Source organism: Camelus bactrianus, chromosome 19, assembly GCF_048773025.1.
Source record: "Camelus bactrianus isolate YW-2024 breed Bactrian camel chromosome 19, ASM4877302v1, whole genome shotgun sequence".
NCBI classification, from domain to species: Eukaryota; Metazoa; Chordata; class Mammalia; order Artiodactyla; family Camelidae; genus Camelus; species Camelus bactrianus.
In genome coordinates this window covers 17240807-17267656 of record NC_133557.1, presented here as the reverse complement: position 1 = coordinate 17267656, position 26850 = coordinate 17240807, and the positions used below count along the sequence as shown (strand labels likewise).

The 26850-nt window shown below is 50.6% G+C and overlaps 1 protein-coding gene and 1 long non-coding RNA gene across 4 annotated transcripts in view; both read left to right on the top strand.

Annotated features, from left to right (window-relative positions):
* Positions 1-10523, top strand: part of CHD6 (chromodomain helicase DNA binding protein 6) — a 160918-nt gene extending 150395 nt beyond the window's left edge. For both annotated transcript variants that reach the window (XM_074347288.1, XM_074347290.1), the window contains 4 exons: positions 376-828; positions 1687-1881; positions 2829-2948; positions 7611-10523. In XM_074347288.1, coding sequence (XP_074203389.1) covers positions 376-828; positions 1687-1881; positions 2829-2948; positions 7611-8504 — 1662 coding nt within the window. In that variant the 3' untranslated portion in view covers positions 8505-10523. The remainder of the gene's footprint in view (positions 1-375; positions 829-1686; positions 1882-2828; positions 2949-7610) is intronic.
* Positions 10524-15344: 4821 nt separating this feature from the next.
* On the top strand, positions 15345-26543 carry LOC123617910 (uncharacterized). 2 transcript variants are annotated; one of them, XR_012500628.1, is made up of 4 exons: positions 15345-17506; positions 17891-18010; positions 21715-21912; positions 25743-26543. It is a non-coding gene; the product is annotated as an uncharacterized LOC123617910 (long non-coding RNA). The 2 variants fall into 2 exon arrangements; XR_006726186.2 differs by having other exon boundaries at positions 15345-18010.
* Positions 26544-26850: the final 307 nt, after the last annotated feature.

Sequence of the window (26850 nt, the reverse complement as noted above, 5' to 3'; positions counted from 1 at the left end):
TGATTTAATTAGGGTGGCCACTCAGTATTGGCTTTTTTTTTTTTTTTTTAATTCCAAATTGATTCTGTTGTACAGCTGAGGCTGAGATTCCCTAAATTGTAATCATGCAATTCTAAGTATGGTTCATGGGCTAGCAGCTTTGCCAGTGGCTGGGAACTTGTTAGAAGCGCAGAATCTCAGGCCCACTGAAGTAGCATCTACATTTTAACAAGTGATCCAGGTGATTTAGCACTAAAGTTTGAGAAGGCTTGAGTTAGAAGAACTTCTAAGAAAATGATTACTTGGCCCAAGGAAATCGGGCCTGAGAAAGAGCTGGCATTCAGCCGCAGAGGTGGCGTTCAGACGTTCTCTTACCACGTGTGTGTGTATTCACAGGAGAGCTTCTTGGCTCCGGTATTCACAAAGGATGAACAGAAGCACAGGCGTCCTTACGAGTTCGAGGTGGAGAGAGATGTGAAGACCCGGAGCCTGGAGCAGTTCTCTGCCACCCATGGGCACCCCCCCATCGTCCTCAACGGCTGGCATGGAGAGTCAGCAATTGACCTCTCCTGCACGGTGGAGGGGTCCCCAGGGGCCACATCCCCTTTCCCGGTGAGCGCCAGCACCCCTAAGATGGGGGCTATCGGTTCACTTCAAGGAGCCCTTGGCATGGACTTGTCTGGGATTTTGCAAGCTGGCCTGATCCATCCAGTGACCGGACAGATCGTCAACGGAAGCCTCAGGAGAGATGACGCTGCCACGAGGAGGCGGAGAGGGAGACGGAAACATGTCGACGGAGGGGTGGACCTCATCTTTCTGAAGGAACAGACCCTTCAGGCAGGAATCTTGGTGGGTATCTGAGGCCAGTAAGTACGAACATTGACCTCTGTACACTGAGCAACAAACCCTTCTTCCTCAAACATGCACGTTTGATTTATGGATCTTTTATCCCTATTTCAGTTGTCCTACTTACTTTCTCTTGTCAGTTGCTCTCAATCTTTTCTAGAAATAGATAGTGATTAGTCCCTTAACCTGCATGCAGCCTGGAGACATGAGCCAGGAGGTCTCGCCATTTCAGACAGAACAGCCCCGCCTCCAGTGTCTCAGAAGAGCCACTGATGATGGAACAGGTAAAGCAGACAGCAGGGCTGAGTGTGCAGCAGCGTTGCTCCAGGTCAGCGGGGGCCTAAGAGTATTTTTTAAAATGTACTATGCAAACATTTATATAGTACTGACATTGAACTTTATCAGTATGCCGGATATAGGAATTGGGGACACAGAGATAAGTGAGCCAGGCATCCGCAGCATAGAGAGAGATGGGGAAGTAAACTACAGTGCGGCATTTTCTGCTGTGTGAAAACCTGTGCAGAGTGCTGTGGGGAGCAGGAGTGGGGTGGCCAGTGTTTCCAGGACTGTGATGGCGACATGGGCAGTAATGCAGAACCTGAGCAGACGGGATGAAAGTCTGCCTTGTAGACAGGAAGGGGAGAGGCGCAGTCAGGTGGAGGGAACACTCCACATGTGCAGGAGCCGATGTGTGGGCCAGTGGTGTGCGTGGACTCCTATTCAAGCACGAGTAATATTCAGGTGGAAATTCAGAGCAACATTCAGGTGGAAAGAGTTAAAGAGCACCGTACATGTTTCCTTTGGGAAACTAGTTTTCATTCTGTCGTGATGAATTGCACGTACTTATTTCCCTTCACCCAGGAGGTCCACGAAGACCCAGGGCAGACCCCCCTGAGCACCTCACACCCTCCTGAAGGGCCAGTGCCTGCCACGTCAACCCCGGAGCCATCCCCCATGGCCAGCAGCCAGGCCGAGAAAGCCCTTCCCAGCAAGAGCCTGCTGGACTGGCTGAGGCAGCAAGCTGACTACTCCCTCGAAGCTCCTGGCTTTGGCACAGTAAGTGTGTGTCGCTGCTGCCTGGGACTGCCGTTTACTTCCTGCCGGTCGGTGCCGTCTCTGATGTGGAGCATTCTGAGGGAGACCAGGAAGACCAGAAAGTCTGAGAACACCCCTTTAAAGGGGAAAAACAAGTTTAAATTCTGGTTATGTTTTCCAGTAACAGGAACTCCAGCCCATGTCAGAACACTGGGGCAGATAGTAGATGTGTGACATCTTACCAGGACAGAGCTTGCCTAAGCTCAGCCCTCCCTTCCCCCCAAAAGCACCACATTCATAAGCTCACAGAGAATTCTTTAGGTTGCATAAATGCTGCCGCTTCATGAAAATGTTCCTGTGTATTCTTTTCAAGTCACTGCATCACCTCTTTGAGGTGATGTATTAGTTTTAGGTACTCTTTGGGACTTCTCCTCGAGTCCTCTTACTGCTATGGCCCTAAATTCTTCAGATTAGGAATCTATGGGGGAGGCTCCTGAGCACTGAAATCTTCTCTTGGGTTTTCTTTTCTTATTTGCTCCTCAGCCCTACCACCATCTCTGTCGTGGGTACCTCTCATTAGCAAGATATGGAGGAAAGGAGGAGAATGCATTCTCAGATGTGCACCCTCCAAAGACAGACGAAGCCTGCCCAGTAGGCAGCAGTGAAGAGAGAATCTGAGAAAATGACTAAGGGAAAGGGTGAGGGACAAAGCGGTGCCCTGAGAAACGGGAGTCAGCCAGGCATTACAGTCTGGAGGCCAGGAGGCCCACACAGCCTGTTTGCAGCTTGCTGTGGGAATGCTGTAGCTTCAAGGAGAAAGCTCAGGTGAGGGCCAGGTGGCTGTTTCCTTCAGCCTAACCGGACTGGTCCTGTGCAGAGAGCCACGAGTGAGAAAACAGCAAAACCACCCTCATCAGAAGAGTCAGAGGCAGAATGTTCTGTAATACTGGTTTCCATTTACCTTCTAGAATTTTTCAGACAAACCAAAGCAGAGGCGGCCACGCTGTAAGGAACCTGGAAAATTAGACGTCAACTCCCTGAGTGGGGAAGAGAGGGTTCCTGCTGTCCCCAAGGAGCCAGGACTGAGGGTAAGGAGCAGGAACATGCTGGTGGAGCCCAGCCGTGCATACTCGGAGAGAAGGATCCAGCTGGGAAGAGGGTAGCTGGGTGGCCTTACTGCGAGGACAGGGCGGCACAGAGGTCGCTAAGGAGGGATGAGTGGTGTTGGGGTGTCTGACCGGCAGTGTGACCTCTGTGGTCATTTGTTTTCAGCCTTTACTTCCAAAACTTATGGTTTAAGTTTGTGCTTAAACCATTCCCAAAGCTTGATTTTCGGGGGGAAAAAACAAAACCATTTTAGAGAGTTCAGGGAAAATACCTTAACTCTTATCAGGTGTCTGTTTCCAGTGTTTAACAAACATCACTATTGGAAATTTTCATTTTCCAATCTAAGTTTTTCTGGCTACCATTTAAGACATTTCCTCCTAGTCTGTCCTTCTTGGCAATGAAAAACAGCTGACTCCAAGCACTGCCCTTTTCCTATTATAGAATCATGAGCCTGGAAGAGACTTCAAAGACATCTGCAGATACTTGTAGTAGAACGAATCTGAGTTATAGTTTACAGATGAGTACAAATTTGGAGTAGAAAACTCGTAACCTCTAGGGGGCGGTAGTAACATTTCAACCCAAGAAACGTGTTGAGCTTGAGCAAATGATACACAAATATGCTTTTAACCTCCTCCAAGTGTGGGTTCTGCCCAAATAGGGCGCTTCTGAAGATCCTCATGGGGAATCTGCTCTTCCTGGGTTGTCCTCTAAACTCACAGGCTCTCCTGAATGCCTTCCTTCAGTGCTCTGCCAGCAACTGGCTTTCCTGGGTATGAACTCCCTTCTTAGCGGGATTTCCTGGATGTGATTTCTTTTTTTAGCTCCAAGAGACCACCCACCCTAGTCATTTCCTCCTGGTGCAGAAAGAAGTTGTTACTTAATGTTGTCAAGGAGCTTGTTACTGATGTGGTCGCCTGGAAGATGACTCCTCCAGCAGCCCCACAGACGTGACTGCCCTCGCCCACCTCCATGCCACTCCGGAGGGAGGCCTGGGGCAGCCTTGTGGGCTGGGCTGCTTTATGGAAAATTTGTCACACTGCCCTTCCCCCCCTTCTTGCTTTATTCTCAGAAAGCTCCCCACCCCCACCTCCATTTCTTGGACCCGTTTGTACTGTCCAGGCTGATTTCCACGGCGGTTCTCATCTTTTTCTCGGCCCCTCACGTGGCCTCCCTGCGCTCTCCTTTCATCGCGCACAGTGGCTCGCTGGTCGTCCAGGAGAGACCTCCAGTTCTTGGTTGAGTCTCTGAGCTCTTGGTTTAGGAACTTGTCAGAAAAACCACGTGGTTTCCCCCTTGACTTTCTCACTTTGTACACGCCTAACATTTCCCTCATGTTCTCTGGATATTAACATTCATCACTCCCCTGCAGACGCTGACCCTTTGCCAGAAAGCTCATTTCTGAGCTGTTCTTGCAAGCCAGCCTCTCAGAGAGATGCGCTTTCCCTCCTTTGTTAAATAAACACAGGCCCTGCCTCAGGAGTCTGGTCCTTGGGCCTCCTCGGCCCTCCACTGTCCCCTCAGCCGTGTCTCCCAGGGCCCCTCCTGGGGCTGGACCCTTTGGGGTGTGCTGCACTCTTTGTCCATCCCTTAGAGACCCTACCATTTCTTCTAGAAGCAATTCATATCCCACAGGGGACTTTCTCCTGCCTTTAGCCCCTCGTGCTGTGTGTGCTGGGGCTCCGCTGGTGAGCGTCACAGACTTAGCATCACTCAGGCTGCAGTCAGGCCGCGGGGGATTCGGCTTGGAGAATGCCCGGTATGTCACAATCACTCATTGTTAAACATGTACGCACACGCACATGCCTCATATATTTTATATGTGAAACTATTTGTTTTACACATGTTTGTAGTTTTTATTTTTGCTTGTTTCTTTCTGAGCCATCTGACAGTAAGTTGCAGAGATGACCTGTATAAGTAAATACTTAAATAAATACTTCAGCAGGTGTCTCCTGAGAGTGCTTCTCCGCATAACTACTACCATCGTCACAAGTCAATATTAATAACATCTCATAGCTAGCCCATACTCAGACTTCCCTAATTGTCCCAAAAATGTCTTTCAGAGCTAGTTTTTGTTTTGTTTTGCTGTTAGGATTTTTAAATTAGGATCCATACACTGCATTTGGCCGTTAGGTCTCTGTCCACTCAGGAAATGTTTGTGGGCTGAACCTACTCACCTTCCTGGGAGGAGGAAGGAGGTTTTGTCACCTCCCCCTCCTCCGCCTCCACACAGGAGTTAAGTTTTAGAGCTGAAGTACGCAGGCTTTGGATAAGTGCTCCCATGTGTTGGTGAAGAAAGGTGTTCTTGGGTTGAGTGCCCGTGCAGTCATCTGGAGGAGCAGACGCGCCTCCAGTGTTGCTTAGCATCTGCCTCTCCCTGGCCTCCATCTCCTTGCCCTCCCCCCAGCCTCCCATGGAAGAGGAAGCAGGTTTGTTCCCAGGGTGTAATTACCAGGAGGGAGAGCTGCCAACGCCCGACTTGGCCGCCGTGTGTGGTCGCCGCGTTGCTATGGGGGGCACCTGCCTGGGGTGGGCAGCAGTGGGCTGACTAGAGTGCCTCTCCCTCCCGCGGGAGGCGGTGGAGCGGACTTCCTCTCCCCTTGCTCTGCTGTTCTCTTCCCCCGGGGCCTTTCTGAAAGCAGACAGCCTAGGCCTTCTGGGCAAGCTCCCAGTCCTGAAAGGGCCCAGCGTTGTCTACATCAGTGGTTCCTGACAAGGGTGGGGACATCCTGATGCCTGAGGAGTATGACTTGAACTTGGTGAGCAGAACCACAGGGACCAAAGGTCCTGCAGGATGCAGGCTGCCTTGAGTGAGCTCTCCAGCTCCAGGTGCCCTGACGAGCTCAAAATATAAGTGTGTTAAAGAATGTCTGCTTTATAACAGATTGTGTGACAAGAAGATGGAGGCATTCTTCATCAAGCTCTGGGTTTCTTTTCTGCCCAACGGGAAGACTTCTAAGATTGAACATGCCCTCCCACCGTAATAGGGAGAGCTAGGACACAACATTTGAGGATGTAAAGGAAAAAGACAGACCGAGGACCTTCCCCTGACTCTTGGCTGTGGCTGGGCTACAGGGAAGAGGGCTTGGAGAGCCTTGTGGTCGAGTTGTGGTTGCCCTGGGCCCTGGGCAGAGTGGTGTCCAGCAGAGGCCTGAGGCTGGGATCTCTGCAGAATGAGGCCATCTGCACTAATGGGCTCGAGATAGACTGGTGAGAAATGATGCTTTTAGCCTGGCACCAATCCATCACATCCGACCGTCTCTCTAGAAATAAGAACCAGGCGGGAATTGCTACCCTGGTGATCATCCTCAGACCAGAGCGGCACTGCCCGGCACACTCAGGACAGAGCAGCCCAGCAGAGTACAGGGGGCTGGTCACACGTGGGAGGAAGGCAGGTGGGCTGGGGGCCACGGGGCCTGGGCTCTCACCACCTCTGTCCCTGACCAGCTGTGAGAAAGAAGGGGTACTGAACATGACGGTGCCAGAGGTTTCTGCTTTTCTGAAACAAGGCTTTTTGCCCATGATGACCTGGTTTTTAATATTCTTTGAGAAATTGAAGGACAGGTATAGGACCTCAGAAATAGTGGTATTTCTGGGGACTTGGGAACATTCAAGTGTAAATTTTTCGTGTCTGTGAATCTGTGAACCCCGTACAACGGCCATGCTGACAGTACTGACTCCGCAGGGTTGCTGTGATGACAAGTTGAGGTGATGCACATAGAACCCACTGCCCAGTGCCCAGGGCAGGGTCAGTGTTTATTTAATGGTACCGTCCACTGTCCTCAGCCCTGCTGCTCCTCTGTGATTAGCACTCTCTTTGTCAGCCCTCTGACAGCCAGGCCCCCTCGCTGCAGAGACCCTCACTACCAGGGTGGCACTTCCTGCTGGTCCTCACTTCCGAGCCCAGTGTACATGTGTGTACTCGGCTCTCGGAGAGCTCGAGCCGGCATCTCCCAGTCTCTGTGACTGCCCCTAAAGCAGAGACCTGGGGGATCCTCTCAGGATTTGACAGAGGTATCATTGTTCCTTCTCACCAGAACCCCAAGAGGTGAACTGAGTTGTCCCGAGTCCCACAGCTGGGGGCTCCAGAGTCAGGACTGAGATTCAGGCCTTCCTGCTCTGCTTGTGGCTTCTGTTAAAAACTGTCCTGTGTCAGGGAGGGGGCAAATGTGGGGATCTGGCTGAGGGGTCCCCGCCATGAGTCTTGACCCCTGGCCTTGGCAGCACATGCACTAAAATTGAAATGAAGCAGAGATGAGCACAGCCTGTGTGAGGGTGAGAGGCCATCTCTGGTGCGACTGTGAAGCGGTCCTTTTGGGGTTGGTTGGTGTGTTTTTAATTTTACATGTGAACTAATATGTCACAGCAGTAATCCCTCAGTAACAAAGTCTCAACTAAGACCTGAGTGGCTGGTTCCCGCTCCCAGCGCCCCCACGGCCTCCCTGCAGGGCAGACACTGCTTTGCGCCATAGAAGCTGCCTGGAGGTTTCAGGCTCTCAGCCCTAAGGGAGGAGAGTCCCTGCGGACACAGCGCTGTGCAGCTCCTGGCAGCCAGGCAGGGACAGGAGAGGCCGGTGCAGAGCCCCCGGCTGCTCACCCACTATCCAGTAACCTCCAGCATCTTGTGTCTCTTTGTCCTTTTATAGGGGTTTCTCCCGGAAAACAAGTTCAATCACAGCCTACCCGAGCCCGTTCTCCGAGATGCGGGCCCCCGCCGCAGGGGCAGGAGGCCCCGGAGCGAGCTCCTGAAGGCTCCCACCCTCGTGGCAGACTCCCACTCCGGGATGGGGCCTCTGTTCATGAACGGACTGATCGCCGGGATGGACCTGGTTGGGCTTCAGAACATGAGAAACGTGCCAGGCATCCCCCTCACGGGGCTGGTGGGGTTCCCGGCCGGCTTTGCTGCGATGCCCACGGGCGAAGAGGTCAAGAGCACGTTGAGCATGCTGCCCATGGTGCTGCCGGGCATGGCCACCGTGCCCCAGATGTTTGGGGTCGGGGGGCTCCTCAATGCCCCCATGGCCGCCAGCTGCACTTCTGCACCAGCGTCGCTGTCAGGCACAACGAAGAGCGGCACGTCAGTGGCCGAAAAGACTGCAGAAGACAAGCCCGGCGGCCATGATGTGAAAACGGACAGCTTAGCCGAAGACAAGCCTGGCCCGAGTCCGTTTTCCGATCAGTCTGAACCTGCAATAACTACGAGTAGTCCTGTGGCTTTTAACCCATTTCTCATCCCAGGAATGTCCCCCGGACTCATTTACCCATCCATGTTTCTCTCCCCTGGCATGGGCATGACCCTGCCAGCCATGCAGCAGGCCCGACACTCTGAAATAGTAGGTCTGGAGAGCCAGAAGAGGAAGAGGAAGAAAGCAAAAGGGGACAACCCAAACCCCAACCCAGAGTCTGCGCCCGGGCCGGAGAGGGAGCCGGGCAGTGACCAGAACTGCCCCGAATCCAGGGCCCCCGCGCCCCTAGATAGAGAACATGCGGCACAGGCCAGGGAAGGGGGCACCCAAGACTCTCACGGTGACACCAATTAGAACTGTTTCGTTGGAGAAATTATTGTGACTTGTAAGTTTCTTATCCCATAAAGGTTTGTTACTTCCCTCACTTCACCGTCATAAGAACCTGTGTTTCCATGAGTAATATTACCTACCTGATTTCCTGTCTGAGAACTATGGTACCAGATGTTAATAGTCGCAGGGTCTTGCCACATCATCAGCTAAGTGTCGTTGACCTAGTCTAGGAGGCCAGAGTCCTCACTCTGTTCTCCACCCGTTCATTCCAGCCGTCGTAGTTAGTACAGACGTGGGGACACGCCCACCCCTTCTCTTCCAAGTTTCCCACTTACTTGAGGAGGAAAAATGGCAAAAGAAAGCCATCTAGGGATTTACCAGGAAAGGGCCGAAGCAGACACGGAGCAGCTCTTTTTTTCCGTGAGCAGTGTTAATGGGAAGACTGTATCGGGGGAACCAAAAAGCACAGGAAAAGGAAGTGCTGGTGCATACTTTTTAGTTAAAACTATTTCCCTGTTTTATCATGATTACTAAATGAGTAGGATAGGCAGACGTATATAACTAATGGTTGAAACTGCGTATATTCATTTCTTTCTAAAGCAGAAACCTTACTGGTTAGTAACACGACTTCCCCCTTTGTGGGTTTTCAGACACCTGCAGCAAGAAGAAATACCGACCAGGCGTCATTTCATACGCACGCATCCTCCCTCTCCCAGGTTGAAAGGGGATTCTCAGTCTGGGAAAGCTGTACACACCTTGAGTTGCTGCTACGCCGGGGCTGGGCGAGGGGCTCGCCCTCCAAGGAGCTGCACACGGCGTACAAGCACACGACTAGCACTCTGCCCCCACCGCGTTCTCTTAAGAACTGCTCTAGCCACTACCCGGGCCCGGTGGGTTTTTACTCTGCGTTTTCCTTCACCAGGAATCAGGCTCTTTCTGGAGCCTGTGAGAAAATAGCCACTCAACACTCTTAGACGCTCGCCAGGGGCCTTTTGTCCAAGTTGAGGTTGTCAAACCATGTGTGTACCACCTTTTAGTATGCGACTGTGAAGAGTTTTTTTTCTTGTCTCCAGATTTTTTTCTGTCCTCAGTTTATATTTTACAGTTGGACCCAGATTCCAAATAATCAAGCTAGTGGAGACTATGTTGCAAATTAACATTGTCTGTCCTCCTTTCCCAGCTGCCCAGGCTGGGAGGAACCCGCCCACTCACCCCGCTTTCCTCCGCCTTCCCACTCGGGTTCCACCCCTGCTGATGGCCCTACCCTCCGTCGGCAGTTCCCACGCTGAGACTTGAACTAAGCTCGTGGTTCAGTGCTCCGGGGGCACAGGGCTGTGCAGGACAGTCGGGAATGTTGCAAGTGTTACTAGCACCAGTTCCACGTTTTGTTGTCACAATTTACTGTATTTTTTACTTTTTCTGTTACAGTTTTGCTATAATTTATCAGAAGGTCCAAAAGTTTGACATAACTATTTCAGTTTGCATTATTTATTTATGATGCTTTTGTCATTGTCTTTTATACATTTGGGATTATAAATTATGTAAATGTTAAAATGAGCATCTCAAAGAAGTCTGTTAAATCATGGCCAGAAAAAAAATCAATCAGCTGTATTTTCGAAAAGTGGAGTCCCAGTTTTATGAATCAGAGATATAAATCAGAAATTCTATAAACAGATCATAGAAGAAAGAACCCAGTGATTGAATCAGTCCTATTTAATGACATCTCTGTAGCATAGGTGGTCTCTAATGCTGACAACAGATTTCTTAGAAATGCTGCTCTCTATTTAACTAACATTTTGTTCAGTTTTGCCTCCAGTGGAAGCAGAAAGGGTTTTTTCAGCTGTTAAATCCTAAAAATCAATATAATTTATTTATGTAAAAAAAAATCACTCAATTGATATATTTTTGAACCTTTTAAGTACTAATTTTCTTTTTATCAAGTAGAAGAAAAAAATGTATTTGCCCTAAATCCTTAAAATACAAATGCTATAAAAATTGATGTATCTTGAAAGCCTTACTGCAAATGAGTATTATAGACATCCAGCAGAGCCCGGGTCTTCTTTGTGGTCGTCGTTTTGTATAGAAAAGCTGCTTTCCCCAGGTTCCACTTAGAACCTCCAGTAGGTCACAGGGTTCAATATGGCTTTGATTTAAAAACCCACCAGCATGCTAAATCCCTTGTTATATCTTATCAAACCTGTATGTTAACTCTCTGGGTGTTTAGGCTTCTATTTGACTGCTATTGTGTCCCTGTTTGCAAAATGAAAATGACACTCTGTGGATTATTTGCTCTGTAAGGCATAAGTGCTTCTTATTATTTTGACATTTCCAAGAGCAAAAGCCAAATTTAAACTCTCTTCAGCAAAGTTGAGCCTTTCCATCTAATTTCATGTCACTCACAGCCATAACTTTCCTTGATCATTCTTCACCCCATGTCTTACATAATAAATTGTCTGTGGTCTTGATCCTGGATTTAAAAAAAAAAAAAAAAACAGTTTAAAAGTCAAATTTGTATTTGAGGAATTCAGTGCCACTCGCATGTCTCTTGCTGCCTGGGCAGTTTATGAATACATTGTATGCACACAGGAATCCACTGTCTTTCCCAGGTACCCAGCTTATGCTAGGCACCTTATTAGGGGCTTGTTATATGTTTGTTCATGAGGGTTGACTTGACGTGTCTCCTGATCTACCAGAACATTTGGTTAAAACAGATGCTGTGGAAAGGGGCGCAGCAAGTACCTGCTTTGCAGACTTGGGGCCTGAATGCTCACAGCTGGCACTTCAGCTTTCTTGAGCCCCATTTCAGAAGTCCCAACTCAGATCACACACCTGGGACTTCAGGGGGGAACTCTGCGGGTTGAAACAGCCCCAAAACACAGGAATGCCTCAGTAGCTGACGTTCTTAAGGCTTGTTGAGAACTCTGTGGTCCTTAGCTTTGGGAGGCATCGCTTCTAAGGCTCCAAAAGGGCTATGTCAGAAGTTACCAATGAGGCAGGCAGGAAAGTGCTGAAATATCCTTGCGACTGAGAGCAGGAGACCCACCAGCCTCACCTTTCCTGGATCGCTACTGGGTACCAACAGATGGTGCAGGAACAGCCTGGAGGAGGGGTGGGGCATGGTGCTATGAGGCCTTAAAACCTCTGCTACAACTTTTCAAGTCAGGATGGATTACCGGCCTTGTAGATCTCTAGTCTTGGGGAGCCCTCTGGGAAGAATAATTCATGCAGAATAAGTAATAAACATCCTTGGTCTCACGCTTGACCTCAAAGTCTCTCCCAGTAGATTCTACCTCCTCGTATGAGGGCGGGAGAGTACAGTTAGTCACATACATTGGGCTAGTGTTTTAGTGTTTTGTGTGTGTTTGCCATAAGTGACCTCACTTGTCCTCAGAGCATCTTGGTTTCTGGTAGAGGGATGCTGGCGTCCAGTCTGCCTAATGAAAGCCAACAGAGAGGCTGCAAAGCTCTCATCAATCAAAAAGAACAGAGCTGGGACAGAACTCCCCTCCCCACCTCTGGCCCACCCGCCTGAGGTCAGGACACTCCAGCCTTAGTGATGCTAGTCTCGGACCCCTCAACCTCAGAAACCAGATCTAACCAAATAACACTTAGAAAAATTGGCAGTGGGGAAAAACGGAACAGCTGTGTCACACGATCTGGAAAATTTTATGCTCGATTCATTTATACCTTAAAATGGTTTCTTGCAAGAATTACTGTTCACTTGCCTGGTCTGGAAACCACAGAAGGATCTCTTAGGTTAGCAATGGGGTTCACCCAGCCCAGTGACTAGCACCTTGGTTCTAGACTCTGGCTTGTCAAAACCCAGTCCCTGAGGGACAGGAGCAGGAGGGCAGGTCTTCAGGACACATGGCTTTGCTGCTGAGGGGCTGGCATTGTGACCACCCTTGTAATCCGCACTCAGCCGGGGCGTCTATGGGGTATGGTAAGAAGTGAGGGAAAGGGGTGAGTTAAGTCCTGGCTCCTGCAGGGAAGGTGGTCTGTGAGATGGGTTTGAACATGCCTTAAGTTGGTGCTGTGGGGCCCGTCCTGCTGTCCGAGCTGTGGCTCAGCCGTCACCCAAGGCCAAGAGGACAAAGGGAGGAACTCAAATGAGGGGCAGGAAGGAGAGTGGAGGCCCTGGAAGAGCTTTGGCTTCCCTAGGGGCAGGGGAGGCAGGAGCAGCAGCCCCACCTTCTCTCAGCCTCAGTTGCCTCATCTGTAGAATGGGGGTAATTATAACTTGAACCTGTAGAGTTGTTGACGGAGTTGATTGAAATGATCAGTGTCAGGTGCTTAAAACTGCTTGTTATATTTGAGTCGTGTATCTTTTTTATTCCTTTAAATAGCTGGTGAGGTGAGGATGGCCAGTGCTGGAAAGATATGGTAATCAAATCAGGGATGAAGCAAGGAAATCAAGGGTGAGGAAGAGCTTGCTCCAACCCCCAAGGCAAGTCCAGAGTGGATCTGGGATTGGACTCATACCACTGCAGGAAACAGGTTATCTGGCTGATTCCGTCCCCATGACCCTGCAAGCAGAAAAGACCTTCCCACGTGAGCCCAGTGGTCAGGATGAACTAAAGGGATGAAAGTTATTGTGGGGCTGGGGGACAGGGCAGCTCCCAGATCTGTGAAGCCTCCCTCAGGGCAAGGTTACCAGATTTAGGGGAAAAAAGACACCCAGTTAAGTGTTAATTTCAGATAAACTAATATTCTTGTGTAAGTTTATACTTGGTACATAATTATACTTAAAATTTTTTGGTTTATCTAGATTTCAAATTTAGGCATCCTGTTTTCTCTGGTTCCTTAATGTAATAATGTACATTTACTAGGAAATTCCTTGAGTGGGACTTGTTCTAAGTGCTTTATGGCCATATTCCCAATCCCTACAGTAACTCTGAGGTTATCCCCATTTTACAGATGAGAAAACTGAGGCCCAGGGAGGCTAAATAACACCCAATCACCCAGCTGATTAATGGCAGAGATGGGATTTGGGGACCCAGAAAGACTGATCCCAGAGCCATAAACTGGCCCATAGTGGAGTCAGGGTTGGCATCTTGTCTGAGGCCTGGACAGGCCACCCTTCTCAGGAGCAGCTTCATAAAATAGCAGTAAACAGGTGATGAGCCAGGGGAAGGGGCTCTTCTGGCCAGTGCTGTCCATGGGCTAAGCGACCAGCCCTGAGACCAGAGGAGCCAGGTAACCCAAGGAAGAAGGTATTTCCTTCCCATCCTGCTGTGAGCCCAATGGCGGTCTTGGCATCTGAGTGCTCTGGCTCCCCAGCCTGGGTCCCAGGGGAAGCATCTAGTCTTAGAAAATGGAAAACAAGGACAACAGGGGCTTGTGTAATAGCTCAGCTGGAAGGCCTGGAAGGGGGGTGTCCTCCAAGGCTGATGGGAGGGAGACAACTTGCAACCAGCGATCAACTCCAAACGCCAGAGCTTAATTTCAACCCCAGGTCTGCATAGGGACCTGGAAGCAGGACAGAAACCCAAATGTGAAAGCTTTGGTCCAGCTTTTTAGTGTGAACACTGCTCACCTCTCGCCCTAGGGTGTCCGTGGATTGCCCACCACTGCCGTGCTGGGTGATGCAGCAGCTGCCGGGAAGGGGAGGCGACCCATCTCACCCACCGGGCCCTGGTGACCTTCCTCCACCAGCGCGGCCCAGCCCTGTGTTCACTAACGGTCCCCATCAGTGCCTCCTGGTGCCTGCTCTGCAGCGGGGCCTCAACGCCGGTGATCTCATCCCAAATGTGTTCTCCAGACGAGGACAAGGCTCAGGTGGTTGTCACCTCCTTCAGTGGCACCGTGAGTGAGTGGAAGGACAGGAATTTAGGGGGGGTGTTTGATTCCAAAACCACAGGCCCCACACACTGTCTTCCATCGCCTGGTTTTGTACAGCCCACAAGCCAGGAATGGGCTGTTAACGTTTTTTAATAATGGAAAAGTCAAAAGAATAATATTTCACAACCCATGAAAATCATACCAAATTCAAATTTCAGGGACCATGAACAAAGTTTTATTAGAGCACAGCCACGTTCTTTACATATCGTCTGGGGCTGCCTCCCCACAACAGCAGGGTTGAATGGTTGTTCCAGAACCACATGGCCTGCAACGCTGAAAATACTTGCTATCTGGCCCTTTACTGAAAAAGTTTGCAGACCCCTGTCCTAGAGTATCCATTGTATTCACAGATTCAGGCAAACCTAAGTCATTTAAAATATTTTTTATTAATTCAAACATAGTTTTGTATAAACATGAACGATACACTAGCATAAAGACTGACATCTACTTTTAAGATAAAACAGATTTCAAAGAAGCACTTTGGGCATCTGGAGTTTCCGCCTCCAAACCCCCAGGGCATCCCTTCACTTCAGAGGAAAAGTTGGAGCCACTCTGTCCCGCCCCCTCCTCTTCACCCACGTCCTATTTGGGACAAAGAGGAGGAGGGTCAGAGGACAGATTTGAAGCTGCCAGCGATTGAGAAGAGGTAATTTTTAGGAAAAGGACCCTCAAGAGGGCAGGAAAAGGAGAGTTAGGAGGACACAGGCAGAGGGAAACACACGGCGTGGGTTTAAGGACCACCCGTGCCTTGGGTAGGGGCCCACGAGACAGTCCTCATCTGGGGCCGTGGGCTGGCTACATGCAGGGTGGGCGGGACAGGCCTGGTGTATGAGCTGACATGGGTCTCGGTCCCACCTGGAGCTCAGGAACAGAAAGGCCAGATGTGGGGAGCCGAATGCAAGGGAGCAGTGGCTGGGAGCCCCCAGCGGGTGCCTGGGCCAAGGCTGACTGGCAGCCACATCCTGGAAGCAGAGTTCAGAGGAAACAGGAAAGAGCAGCTGGGACCAGTGAATGCAGGGACAAGTGAATTCCCACCACAGGCCCTCCCACACCGTGACTAAGGGCAGCGGTCACACCTCATCAGGCCCCCGCCCCTGGCCAACTTGACCTGCTGTGCCCCAGGCTGGGCTGGGCTTCTGCACACAGGTCGGATCAGATGCCATCCTGCTGTTGGGGGACAGAAGGGCCCACGGACCTACTGAATCTGCCGGACGCTGCCCTCTCCTGACGCAGCAGCAGGCAGAGGAACGGGAGACACTGAATGGAGCGTTCTTGCACGTTCAGGTCTCCGGCCGGCGTGGATTGTGCACGGGGAGCCGGGAGCAGCTGCGGTGAAGCTGCCGATGGTCTCCGAGCAGCCATGGGTGACGGCAGGGGTGTAGGACCCGAGAGGGAGGAAGTTCCGCTGTTTTCAGAGAAGAAAGATGGGCGATTCGGCTGACAGCCTAGTAAGTTTGACGTCAACCCTAGTGGGCATACTTGTAGAAATGCTGTGCCAAGAGTTTACCAAGAGCAAGTCAGGTCGCTCTCTCTCTCGCCTTCTGAGATGGCCCGCACTCTGTCTACGGAGTGTACACCTCTCTGAGTAAATCTACTTTTGCTGAAGAAAAAAAAAGGGAAAAAAAGAACACAACAAGCCACACTCACTTCCATCCTCTTTTGGGGTGACTTTTGGGTGAAGAGAGCAACTCTGGGTATTTTTCACAGTGAGGGGCAAAACAGAGAGCAGTGGGCATTTGTCCCGACCTGAATGGTCATAACCAAAGGGGAACTAAGGAACAGGTATGTGTCCCTCTGGGGAGACCTCAGTGGCTCATGGGCCCTTTTTTCAATATGTAGCAGTGTTTTTAAACTCACATATCTACCGGCTGGGACAGGTGACATACATGTGTGACAAGGGCCAGATTTAAGGCAATAAATTTAAGACTTAAGACAGATGGCAAGATGAGACCTCTTGCCCAGACTAAAAGGGACAGCTGCTCCCAGCCACAGCCAGGGGATGCCATGGAGGGATGTGGGCTCCATGTTGCCCAATACCCTGATTTTTTTTTCCAACAGAGGATGAGAATTCAGTGTTATGTAAAATCCCCTGATTTTTAAATGTATGCAACAAATTCAAACTTTAGAAAACTCCAGGGGGCGGACAAATACCTGTCTGCAGGCTGGATCCAGTGCACAGGGAGCAAGCCGGCTACTTGAGTGATGGCAGAGCCATGGATATTGGCACATTTCCAATACAACCAGCAGGTGACATGCGAGAAAACAGAATCAGGATGCATTTTAAGGGGGTAACTATCCTGTCCCCCACGGGGGTGTTCAGCTGGCTCTCAGAACCAGGACATCGGGAAAAGCTCGGCAGTGGAGGTCGGTACAATGCTGGTTGCTGGCAGCTCCTAGAGGGTTCAGCTCTCCCCCTGGGATGTCCCAGAAGGTGCTGCAGTCCCACATGGGGGCGACGCTGGGCACTTGCCAGTATCAGATGGTGGAGACCTGGCAGCTTTGCAAAATCTCAGTCTAATCCCTAGGCCCCTTGAGCGAAGGTCCTGGCTGGGGGTGTGTGCCTGCTGTGTTGATACTTGGCCCTCACCCTTCTCTGTCCCTGGCACAGGCGGGTTCCCTGGGAATCCTCGGGGACTTACAAAGAGTGAGTGATCTCACCTATGGCCACCCTGCAGGTGTGAGTCAGGGAGGAGAGCAGGATGGGGGAGGGGTCCAGGCGGCGCGGGCAGCAGTGACTCGAAACTGCGAGGTGTTAAGCCTCTTTCCTGGCTCTGACCAAGAGGAGGCCAGACCAGGAGAGCTAGACACCGCTCCCACCCAGCCCCTCACCCCCATCCCCACTCCAGCTCTGATCCAGGCTTTTCCATTCACAGATCCCAAACATTCCAGGCTGGCAAAGAGCCAGAGGGGCTGCCAAAGCCCCAGTGAATGCCTGGGGGTGGGGGTGGGGGGATGTGCAGGCCTGTCAGGTAGATTATAGGGGCCTGAGGAAGGCTCCCAACCCCAGCCCCTGGGGCCCACAGTTGGAAGACCCTCCTGCTCTTACCACAGTCCCTTGTCAAATCTCCCCACCAGGAAGCAAGATGTGTGTACATAAGGCAGGAGCCCTCAACTCCTCGGCTTGGCGTGCATCTGAGAGGGAGGCAGAGAGAGTTGGAGGATGGAGCAGGGACTTGGAGGAGCAGGTACCCTTGCTGGCTAAGCCCCTGGGGCCACTTCCTTCCTTTCCCCAGACAAGTTGGAGATAATTAGCTTCGCATTCGGGGAGGGGATGAAGAGGCAGCCCCTCCCCTGGCCTGGGGGTCTGAGAGGGTTTGGAGCTCCTCCAGCTACTCTCAACGCACAGCCCAGCATCCAGAACAGGCCCCAGGAGCAGCGGCCACGTCCCACCACCCGACCCCCCAGCCCAGCCACCCAGCAGGAGCTGAGAGATTAAACATCCATCCCAAGTGGTACTATCTCTGCCGAGTCGACTGTCAGGGCTCAATGTTCTTCAACTCTGACCTTGTGTTTTTGGTTCTCGGTGTCTCCTTGTGCCCTTGGTTCCTCTCTCTTTCATGCTGAGCCAGTCAGCTGGTCTGTGCTCATGTCTCAGGGACCAGACAGGACAACAGGGAAGAGAAAGAAAAGATTCTCTGCCTGGCTTTTGAGTTTCAAAAGCAGCCCCTGGCCTGGACACAACGTGACAGGTAAGAACAAAGCTTCCCAGTACCGTTCCTGCTCCCCTTTAGAAAAAGATTCCTGAAGGGATGAGGAGGGGATGGTTGGTGGGGACTGGGCTGAAGAAGCTGACCCGGCTGATCCCAGCCCAGGAGCTGCTGGAGCCCAGTCCACCCTCAGACAGACGTCTGGGCTCCTCCCTGGGTGCCCGTAGGCCTGCCCTTCCCATGCGGCTGTGGCACGTCCGTGGACAGGCAGTGAAAGCGGCCACCACCTATGCCCTGAACTTCACTCAGGGTCAGATCTTCTTGCCCCATTGGACAACCCTCCTTCTGACAGCCAGGATGCCCCCAAAACCCCTGTGCCATTAGAGGGTGGAGCCCTGATGTCAGTTGGGGGAGAGCAGTGCAGAAAGCCCTCACCCCTACACTCTGGTGGGGATGGGAGAAACTAGCCCAAGGGCCCCACACCCCCAGTCAGGTGGGTGCTAAGCCCCGCCCTGTGACATCAGTGCTGCTCAAACACCCACTTTCTGACTTGGCAGCTGGCAGCTCTGGGCTCTGTGCAGGCCTGGAGCCAGGGGCACAGGCCTCGGAGCCTCCCTGCAAGGCTCTGAGAGAAGGAGTAGCACCCACCTCCTGAAGTGGACTTGGGGTATCCCCAGAAGGGTCCCCAGGGCCGGGGGCAGCAGAGTGTCCAGAAGGCACCCAGTTCCCAAATGGCCTGGGGCACCCCTCTGTGTCTCTCCTTCCCTGTGCTCAGTGTGGTTCAGCTGCCTGGTTCCTGGGGTCCCTGCCAGCCCTGCTGCCCTGGGCATGAGACCCTGAGATGCTCTGTCTCCCTCCCTGGGGGTGGAGGGTCCTCAGACTCAGCCTCACAACTCGGGCACCCCTTCTGGCTGAAACTCAGCTAGCGCATGTTTCCACTCCCTCTTGGAGCTGGGTGCCGGGGTCCTCAGCCCCCTCGGCAGGGTCCCCACCTTCCTGTTAGGCTATTCCCCATGAGCCTTTGTATAAAGAGTTCGGCTGGGATCCAGGGAACTTTGGGAAAGTATGTGTGGACTAAGCCAAGCTGTCCTAACCTGTCTTCCTCCCGGCGCTGAGAGGGGCCAGGTTGTTCCCAGACAAATACAGAAGCAGGGCCGGGAGTGGGGGAGAAGCGGGCATGGGGAGGAAGGAGGCTTGCACGCCCACAGCAGAGTAGAGGCTAGGGTCGGGTAGGGGTGAGGAGGCACAGCCAGAAGCAGCAGAGGTAGGGGCCTGCTACCAGGTGTCTTGTGTAGACACACACGGGAAACACACACATATACCCTATAGTGCTTGGGTATGGGCTGGGTTACCCAGATATGGATATACGCAAACATGGACAGGTGTGTGCTGTGTATACAGAAATATGCACAGATACATACACCACGGCTGCAGAGACGTGCTCAAGAGTGTTCACACGTACAGACCCGCAGACACGTATGCACATGCACACACACACAAAGGATGCAGATGGAGAAGTACCAGGCCAAACCCAGGAGGCAGGGAGAGGGTCTGAGCCCCCTGACTACCCAGCTCCCTCGCACCCAGTATGTGCATGCGCGCACACACACACACCCACCCACCCACACACACACCCTGGGAGGGAACCGCTTCCTTCATAGGAGCTTTCGGATTCAGAGCAACGTGCAATCAAGACCTTGTGCTGGGAAAGAAAGCGCCTTTGTGTGCTGGGATCAGGGCTGCAGGAGCAGCTGCAGCTTCTCCAGGATAAGGGCCAGGCCGGTTCCTTGCCCAGGGGAGGAAGGTCAGGCGGGGCTGGGGCTTGAGGGGGCGGAAGTCAGGGCTCCAGCAAGCCCTGCACCAACCCTGGGACGCTGTCTCTGGCTAGCTGCACAGAGCCCAGAAAGCCACTCTGACCCAGCCTCCTGCCCTGGTCTGGCCCCGCCCCCAGGACACCCCGTGGTTCTGCCCCCAGGCTGGGGCTACCCTGACCCAGACAAGCCTGGCTCTGGCCTCGAGCTCCAAGCCTGCCCTGTGCCAGCAGCCTGGCTTTTCTTTAAGCGAAGAGATCATGCTCTTGAATTAGAAAGATGTGAGGTTGAGTCCTGGCTCTGTCGCTCACCTGCAGGGTGATTTTGAGACGCACCTCATTTTTTTGAGCCCTAAATTTGAGCTCTGGTTACAGTACTCGAAGCCCGGGGGCAAATCCTCTCTGCTGATCCCTCAGAGCCCGGCGCCTTCTCTGTGTGTACGAGAGCTCCAGACTGGACGGGCTGGGCCAGCACCCTGCCGACTCCTGCTGCTCTGGCCCAGGGAGGATGGCGGGACCCGGGCCCAGCCCTTGGACCTGCTAACCTGAAGCTCCCTCCTCTCTTTGCCCTCCCACCCTGGTGGTCCTTGCCTGGTGCCCCTCTGAGCCTCCTCATCACACTCTGAAAGTGCCTCTCCCTCCTCCCTGTTCCCCTGCCCTAGGCCCAGCCTGCCCTCTGCTCCCTCCGAGCTGGGTCCTCTGCAGGCTGAGCCTCCAGGGAAAACAGCCCCAGGTTCTGGGAGATGCCCTAGGTTCTGGGAGACCTCCCAGCGGTGGCTTCAGCCTCATCTCCAGGCACTGTTCCAGGACTCTCTGTAGTCATCTGGTCAACAGATACTTATTAAAGGTCTCCTATGTGCCAGAGGCTGTTCCAGATGCTGGACCTTCAGGGATGAACAAATGGACAAAAACCTCTGCCATCGTGGGCGCACGTGCAGTAGCACTGTTACCGTAGCACTGTTGGGGGCCTAGAGCATCCCACGGTCCCCCATTCTGCCCCAAGAGCAGCAGTCATCCTGAGGCATCACTTCCTTCCTGTGTTACCACAAAGCTTGGGAATGTCACTATCACAGCTCTTTCTCCCTACCTGGAGACCATGGGCGCTCAAGGGCAGGGGCAACAGAGCTGGTATGAGGCCATGATTGACTCAGCAATGGTTTTCAGTAGTTCAGTGCGTTCAGCTACCACAGCCCCTTGGTGGGTTTCTTTTTTGCTCTAAATGTAACTTGGCACCTCTTTTTCAATGTATTTTTAGTGTATTATGTAATTATGTACAATTACATAATAGTCAAAGCACATGTGTCCCAATTGTTAATAAAAGTGTTCTGTTTTAGGAAATAACCTAAATGTCCATCGACAGACGACTGGATAAAGAAGTTGTGGTACATTTACACAATGGAATACTACCCAGCCATAAAAAAGAATAAAATAATGCCATTTGCTGCAACATGGATGGACCTGGAGATAGTCACACTAATTGAAATAAGCCAGAAAAAGAAAGAAAAATGCCATATGATCTCACTTATATGTGGAATCTAAAAAAAAAAAAAGACACAAATAAATTTATTTACAAAGTAGGAACAGACTCACAGACATAGAAAACAAACCTATGGTTACCAGGGGGAGAAGGAGGTGGGAAGAGATAAATTGGGAGTTCAAGGTTTTCAGATACTAACTACTATATATAAAATAGACAAACAGCAAGTTTCTTCTGTGCAGCACAGGGAACTATATTCAATATCTTGTAGTAACCTATAATGAAAAAGAATATGAAAAGGAATATATATATGTATATGACAAACATTATGCTGTACACCAGAAATTGATACACCATTATAAATTGACTATACTTCAATTTTTTATTTTTATTTTTTATACTTCAATTTTTTTAATAATAAAAATTTTAAAAAGAATTTTTTTTAATGTTCTGTTTTAGGAAATAACTGGACTGACCCTGAAGCTCAACTAGCCTAGTGTGGAACGTGTCCAGTCAAGTGCTCTGCTCTGTACAGTTCATCTGTTCCTGCAACATTAGTTTGAACCCCTGCCCCAGGCAGTCCCAGGGTGGGGGAGCAGAAGCCCATGGAGACCCCTGTCTAAAGAGGCTCGTCGTCCAGAACAGGGACCAGGACAGGTAAGCAGAAAAGTGCAATTCAGTGGATAGAATGATGTGCAGGCACTGCAGGAGCCTAAAGGAAGATCCTTGAGAGGCTGGGGTGGATCAAAGATAATTTTGCAGAGCCAGAGACACTGAGCTGAGCCTTTAAGGAGCAATTGGATATTTTTCCGGTACAGATGAGAGAGAGGTGAGCCAGACAGAGGGACGAGTATTTGCAAAACTCATGGAAACGTAAGTGTGTGTGAAGGAGGGGGGAAATGTTATATGTCCCGGGCAGGGCGGGTGTGTGTCAGCCTGGGCTAGAGAAGAAGCTGGCACCAGATAGGACTGTGGATGCCAGGAGAATGGGGAACCCCTGCCACATGGAGGGCACTCAACCTGGCCCTGGAGCTGCCCCACTGAGCTCTCCCCACTACCACTTGGAACCCTCTGGCTCAACCTCACTGTCCCCACCTTCAGCCTACGAAACTCGGGTTTCTCTGCGGTCAGATTCCCTCTATTTTTGGTGTAGATTAAAAAAAAAAATGTGCCAGGAATTTTTGTAAGAGCTCTTTATATATTGAAATTCTTGATTCTTTATTACATAGCTATCTGGTCTTTTTTTGTGTGTAGTTTGACCTTTATTTTATTCTATTTTGATGGAAAGAAACCTTACGTTGTCAAATCCATCAATCGGTTCATTTGCTGTTTTCTTAGAAAATTACTGCCTATCCTAAAATTGTATACAGATTAGGATTGTTTTATGGTTTAACTTCTAACCTTTCCATCTTTAAGCCATCGGAGGTTTATTTCTGTGCAAGGTAGGAATCTAACTTGATTTTTTTTCCAAATTGTTAGCCAGTTGTTTAATCCCACTTAGTGAGTAATCCATCATTTCTGCACTGGTTTATTTTGTTCAAAATTCATTTCCCCTATTCTGGATTTTTAAAGTCATACTTGCAATCTAGAATTTGTGTTAAATTTTTTTAAGTAAAAAAAAAAAAGAGGAGGAGGAGGCAGAGTAATCTAAATGTCATGGCAATGTATGACATAGAAGGTGAGGCCCCACCGTGGGCTCAACAATTTGTTATATATCATTTTATTGTTAGTTCTGTGTGTGTGTGTGGCTGTCCTTAATATTTTTTAATTTAAAAAAATTTTGTTCTTTATTAAAGTGTAGTTGATTTACAATGTTAATTTCGGGTGCATAGCAGAGCGATTCAGTTATACACGTATATATAATTAGTTTCATAACATTTATTACATATCTCTTTAATACAGAGATGCACAAACAAGAAAACCCAAAAAGGATCAAAATCTCTACATAACATATACTGACATAAAATTACGTTGACATTAAAGAAGACGAGTCATATGTATACAAGGTTGAAAAAGTCAAACAATCCTGAAAGATACAAAATGAAAACTCAACACATCTCGCTCATTCATCTCTTCAGTCCATAAGAGCTATTCTGCACTTATTTTCCATGTTAACTTTATATTGTAACCACCCCCCAACTTGACTGAAAATTCATTGGAATGATATTATTTTTATGGATTAATTTGGGGCTGGTTATCTTCTTTGCAGTACTGAACGTTCCCGTGTGGGGAAGGGTGTGACCCTCCCGAGACTACACCGGGATTCCCTGATCTTTCTTGTTTAGGATCTAGAACATCCCTCCTCAGGGCACCTTAATCTTAGTCCATGGAGTGTTCTAGCTGCTGCCCCCTGAGAGTAAGAGGACTGGGGGACTTGGTCCCTGTTCTCCCGCACCTGAGGGCCACCAGGTAGAAGAGGGAGTGGACGTGCTCGGCAGAGCCCCAGAGAGCGGACCTCAGACCTCTGGGGGTCACTCAGAGGCCGCCTTTGGCTCCACACAGGGAAGAATGTTCTGTCTGTTGAGGCAGCGGGGCCACGGAACAAGGAACAAGGAACAAGCTGCCGGGGGTGGTGGGCAGCTCCACCGATGGCGCTTTTCCAGTGTTCCAGGGAAGACATCGCCTGCACTGCCCAAGGGCTTCCCAGCTTGGTGAGGGCAGCAGGGTGCACTGGGTCACCCGAGCCCAGCCCTTCCACTCTGACCAAGCGGAAAAGTCCAAGGCTCCCCAGGACCCCCTCTGTGCCCCTCATCTCACTTCACCCTGCACGGTGACCCTTCGCGATGGGATGGTGCTCACCCACTTCACCTCCAAGGACAGTGAGGCTCAGCAAGGCCTAGAGATCCAACCAAGGTCACCCAGCCACAACGGTGCAACTTGGATTCCCAAGCACACGCCCCTCAGGCTGCCTTTCTGGGACTGTCCCCCGGGGCCCCTCCTCCAAGTTAGGGCTGACCAATAGGAAGCGGGACCACCCCCCCCCCGCCCCCCAGGTAGGGGACAGCTTCTGGGCAGGTGAGTGGCCCAGTGGGCAGCGGGAAGGCATCGCCAGCTCCTCTCCCACGCCTGGTCCCGCACATAAGTCTGCCTCTCTCCCCCAGGCAGCTCTCGGCTTGGCTCACACTGTCCTCAGGAGGCCAGTGGGCTTCTTGATTCCAGGCTGCACATCTGGAAGTTGATGCTATTAAAACAAACCCCATTATATAACAAACGGACATCTGGAACCCATTAGTGCTAAGTTTTTAGAAAAAAAAGAAATTGTTTTGGATGTGCTCTCTCCTAAGAATGTGGCAAGGAGCCGTCACCCTGGCTGTCCAGGAACCTAGAGACCAGGCAGCCTCCCCTGGGCCTGTTTCTCAAGGTATCTTAGGCCAGGCCAGAGGTGGGCTTGGGCAAACGCGGGGACAGACCCCCTCCACCGGACAGGCAACTTCACCATCTCCGGAAGCCTCGGCCATGGGTGGCCCCTTTCCAATTTCATTCTAGTATTTTTTCAGCACTTGTGTGCCTACTATGTACTGCTAACTCCATACCATTCACATGCCCCCCGCCAACACCCCTACTGGGCCTAATTATTCCGTCGTAACTCAAGAAAACAGATCACAGACTGCCCTGGGTTCTAAACAGCCATGCTTAAATCACTCTGCACCTCCATTTCCTAGAACCCTCAGGCTCTCCCTGGATTGTCCTCCTCCCTGGACACGAGCAGACCGGGGCTGGAACACTGAGGGGCACTGACCCACAACTGATGGGCATGGGGTCGTGGGGTTCCCTCTATGAGCGGACCTTGATCTGGCAATGAGGAAGCTTTATGAGAAACGTCTGGCTAACATTTTCAAGCGGAAATTTTGCTTTTTAAATCTTTTTCCCCCCAACATTTTGTGATGAAAAATGGCAAACAGACAGAAAAGTTGAGAGAATGGTACAACGAACACCCACGTAACCCACCACCTAGATTATGCAGTTGTTCACATGCTGGTGTATCTGCCATATATTCACTCATCAGTCAGTTCAAAAGCAGTCTGCAGACAACACTACACTTTTCCCCCAAGCACTTTGCTTGCATGTCATGAACAAGAGAGCAGTATTTGTTTCTGATTTTTTTTGAGGTGTAACTGAGATACAATGAAATGAGTTAAGTCTTAAGTGTGAGATTTTAGTAAGTTTGACAAATGCCAAATACCTGTACAACTCAAACCCCTGTTACCAGATACAATTCACCATCAGCCCCAGAGCATTCACCATGGTCCTTCCCAGTTAGCCTGCACCCACCACTCCTCCCAGAGACAACCACTATTCAGGTTATTTTCACCATAGATTAGGTGTTAGGGGCTGAACTGTGTTCTCCCAAAATTCATATGTAGAAGTCCTAACCCCAGAACCTCAGAATGGGACTGTATTTGGAGAAAGGAACTTTAAAGGGGTGATGAAGGTAAAATGAGCTCATATGCATGGGCCCTAATCCAGTATAACTGGTGTCCTTTCAGGAAGAGATCAGGACACAGGTGTGCACAGGCATGGGGGGCAGACTCGTGAGGACACAGGGAGAAGACAGCCATCTCCAAACCAAGGAGAGAGGCCTCAGCAGAAACCAACCCTGCCTCCACCTTGAGCTTGGACTTCCAGCCTCCAGAACTGTGAGAAAATAAATTTCTGTTGTTTAAGCCCCCAGCCCATGGCAGCCCTAGCAAACTAATATACCAAGTTTGCCTTTTCTAGAATCTCATACACGTTGTATTCTTTTGTGTCTGCCTTATTTTACCCAGCGTAAGGCTTTTGGGCTTCACCTATGTTGCTACATGAGTCGGTACTGTTTTCCTTTTCGTTGCTGAGTAGCGTTCCATCGTATACACATTCCACAGTTTGTTCGGCCAGGGTAATTTATTTCTTAATGACAGAGGGTTTGTTTTTACAACATTTCACTCTGATGTATGCTCTTTATGTCATCCCAGCAGCAGAGAAGATGTCCCGCACAGCTAGCCCTATTCAGCAGGGAGCTTTAGAACTATGCGCAAGTGTTGAATCATCCTGAAGTATCCTTAAAACACATTACAATTCCTGAAATGAAAGGTTCGTAGGGATGAGATTAAAGAAGTAGCACATCATTTTTATCTCAGTGAATGCAGACGAATCCAGTCAGAATGCAATTCACCACTTTGGTTAATGACACAGTTTGGTGTTGAGGGCTCTGGGTTTGGGTCTTACTTGCTGTGTGACCTTAGGCAAATCACTGAACCTCTCTGAGCCTCACTTTACTCACCCAAGAAATGAGGCTAATGATCCCATCCCTAACAGTTGCTTGAAGACTGCATGAACTAGTGAGTTCAGGATGTTCCCAGTGGCTGGAAAGAGTAAGGATTCAGGAAGTGACTTGTCCCAGTCAGCAGCCCATCAGAGCCAGAACCCCTCTCATGATAGGGCAGCAAAAGTGGATTTCTAGGCGACAAAGAGTGGGAAATGAGCTTCCTGCATTGCCGTATATAATAGCTGAGACCAAGGAGTGGGGTGGTGAAGACCATGTCAAATTAACAAGCCGCCGAAATCGATTAGGCTGATGCAATCCCCGCAGAAATGGTGCTTTTGAAATTTCATAAA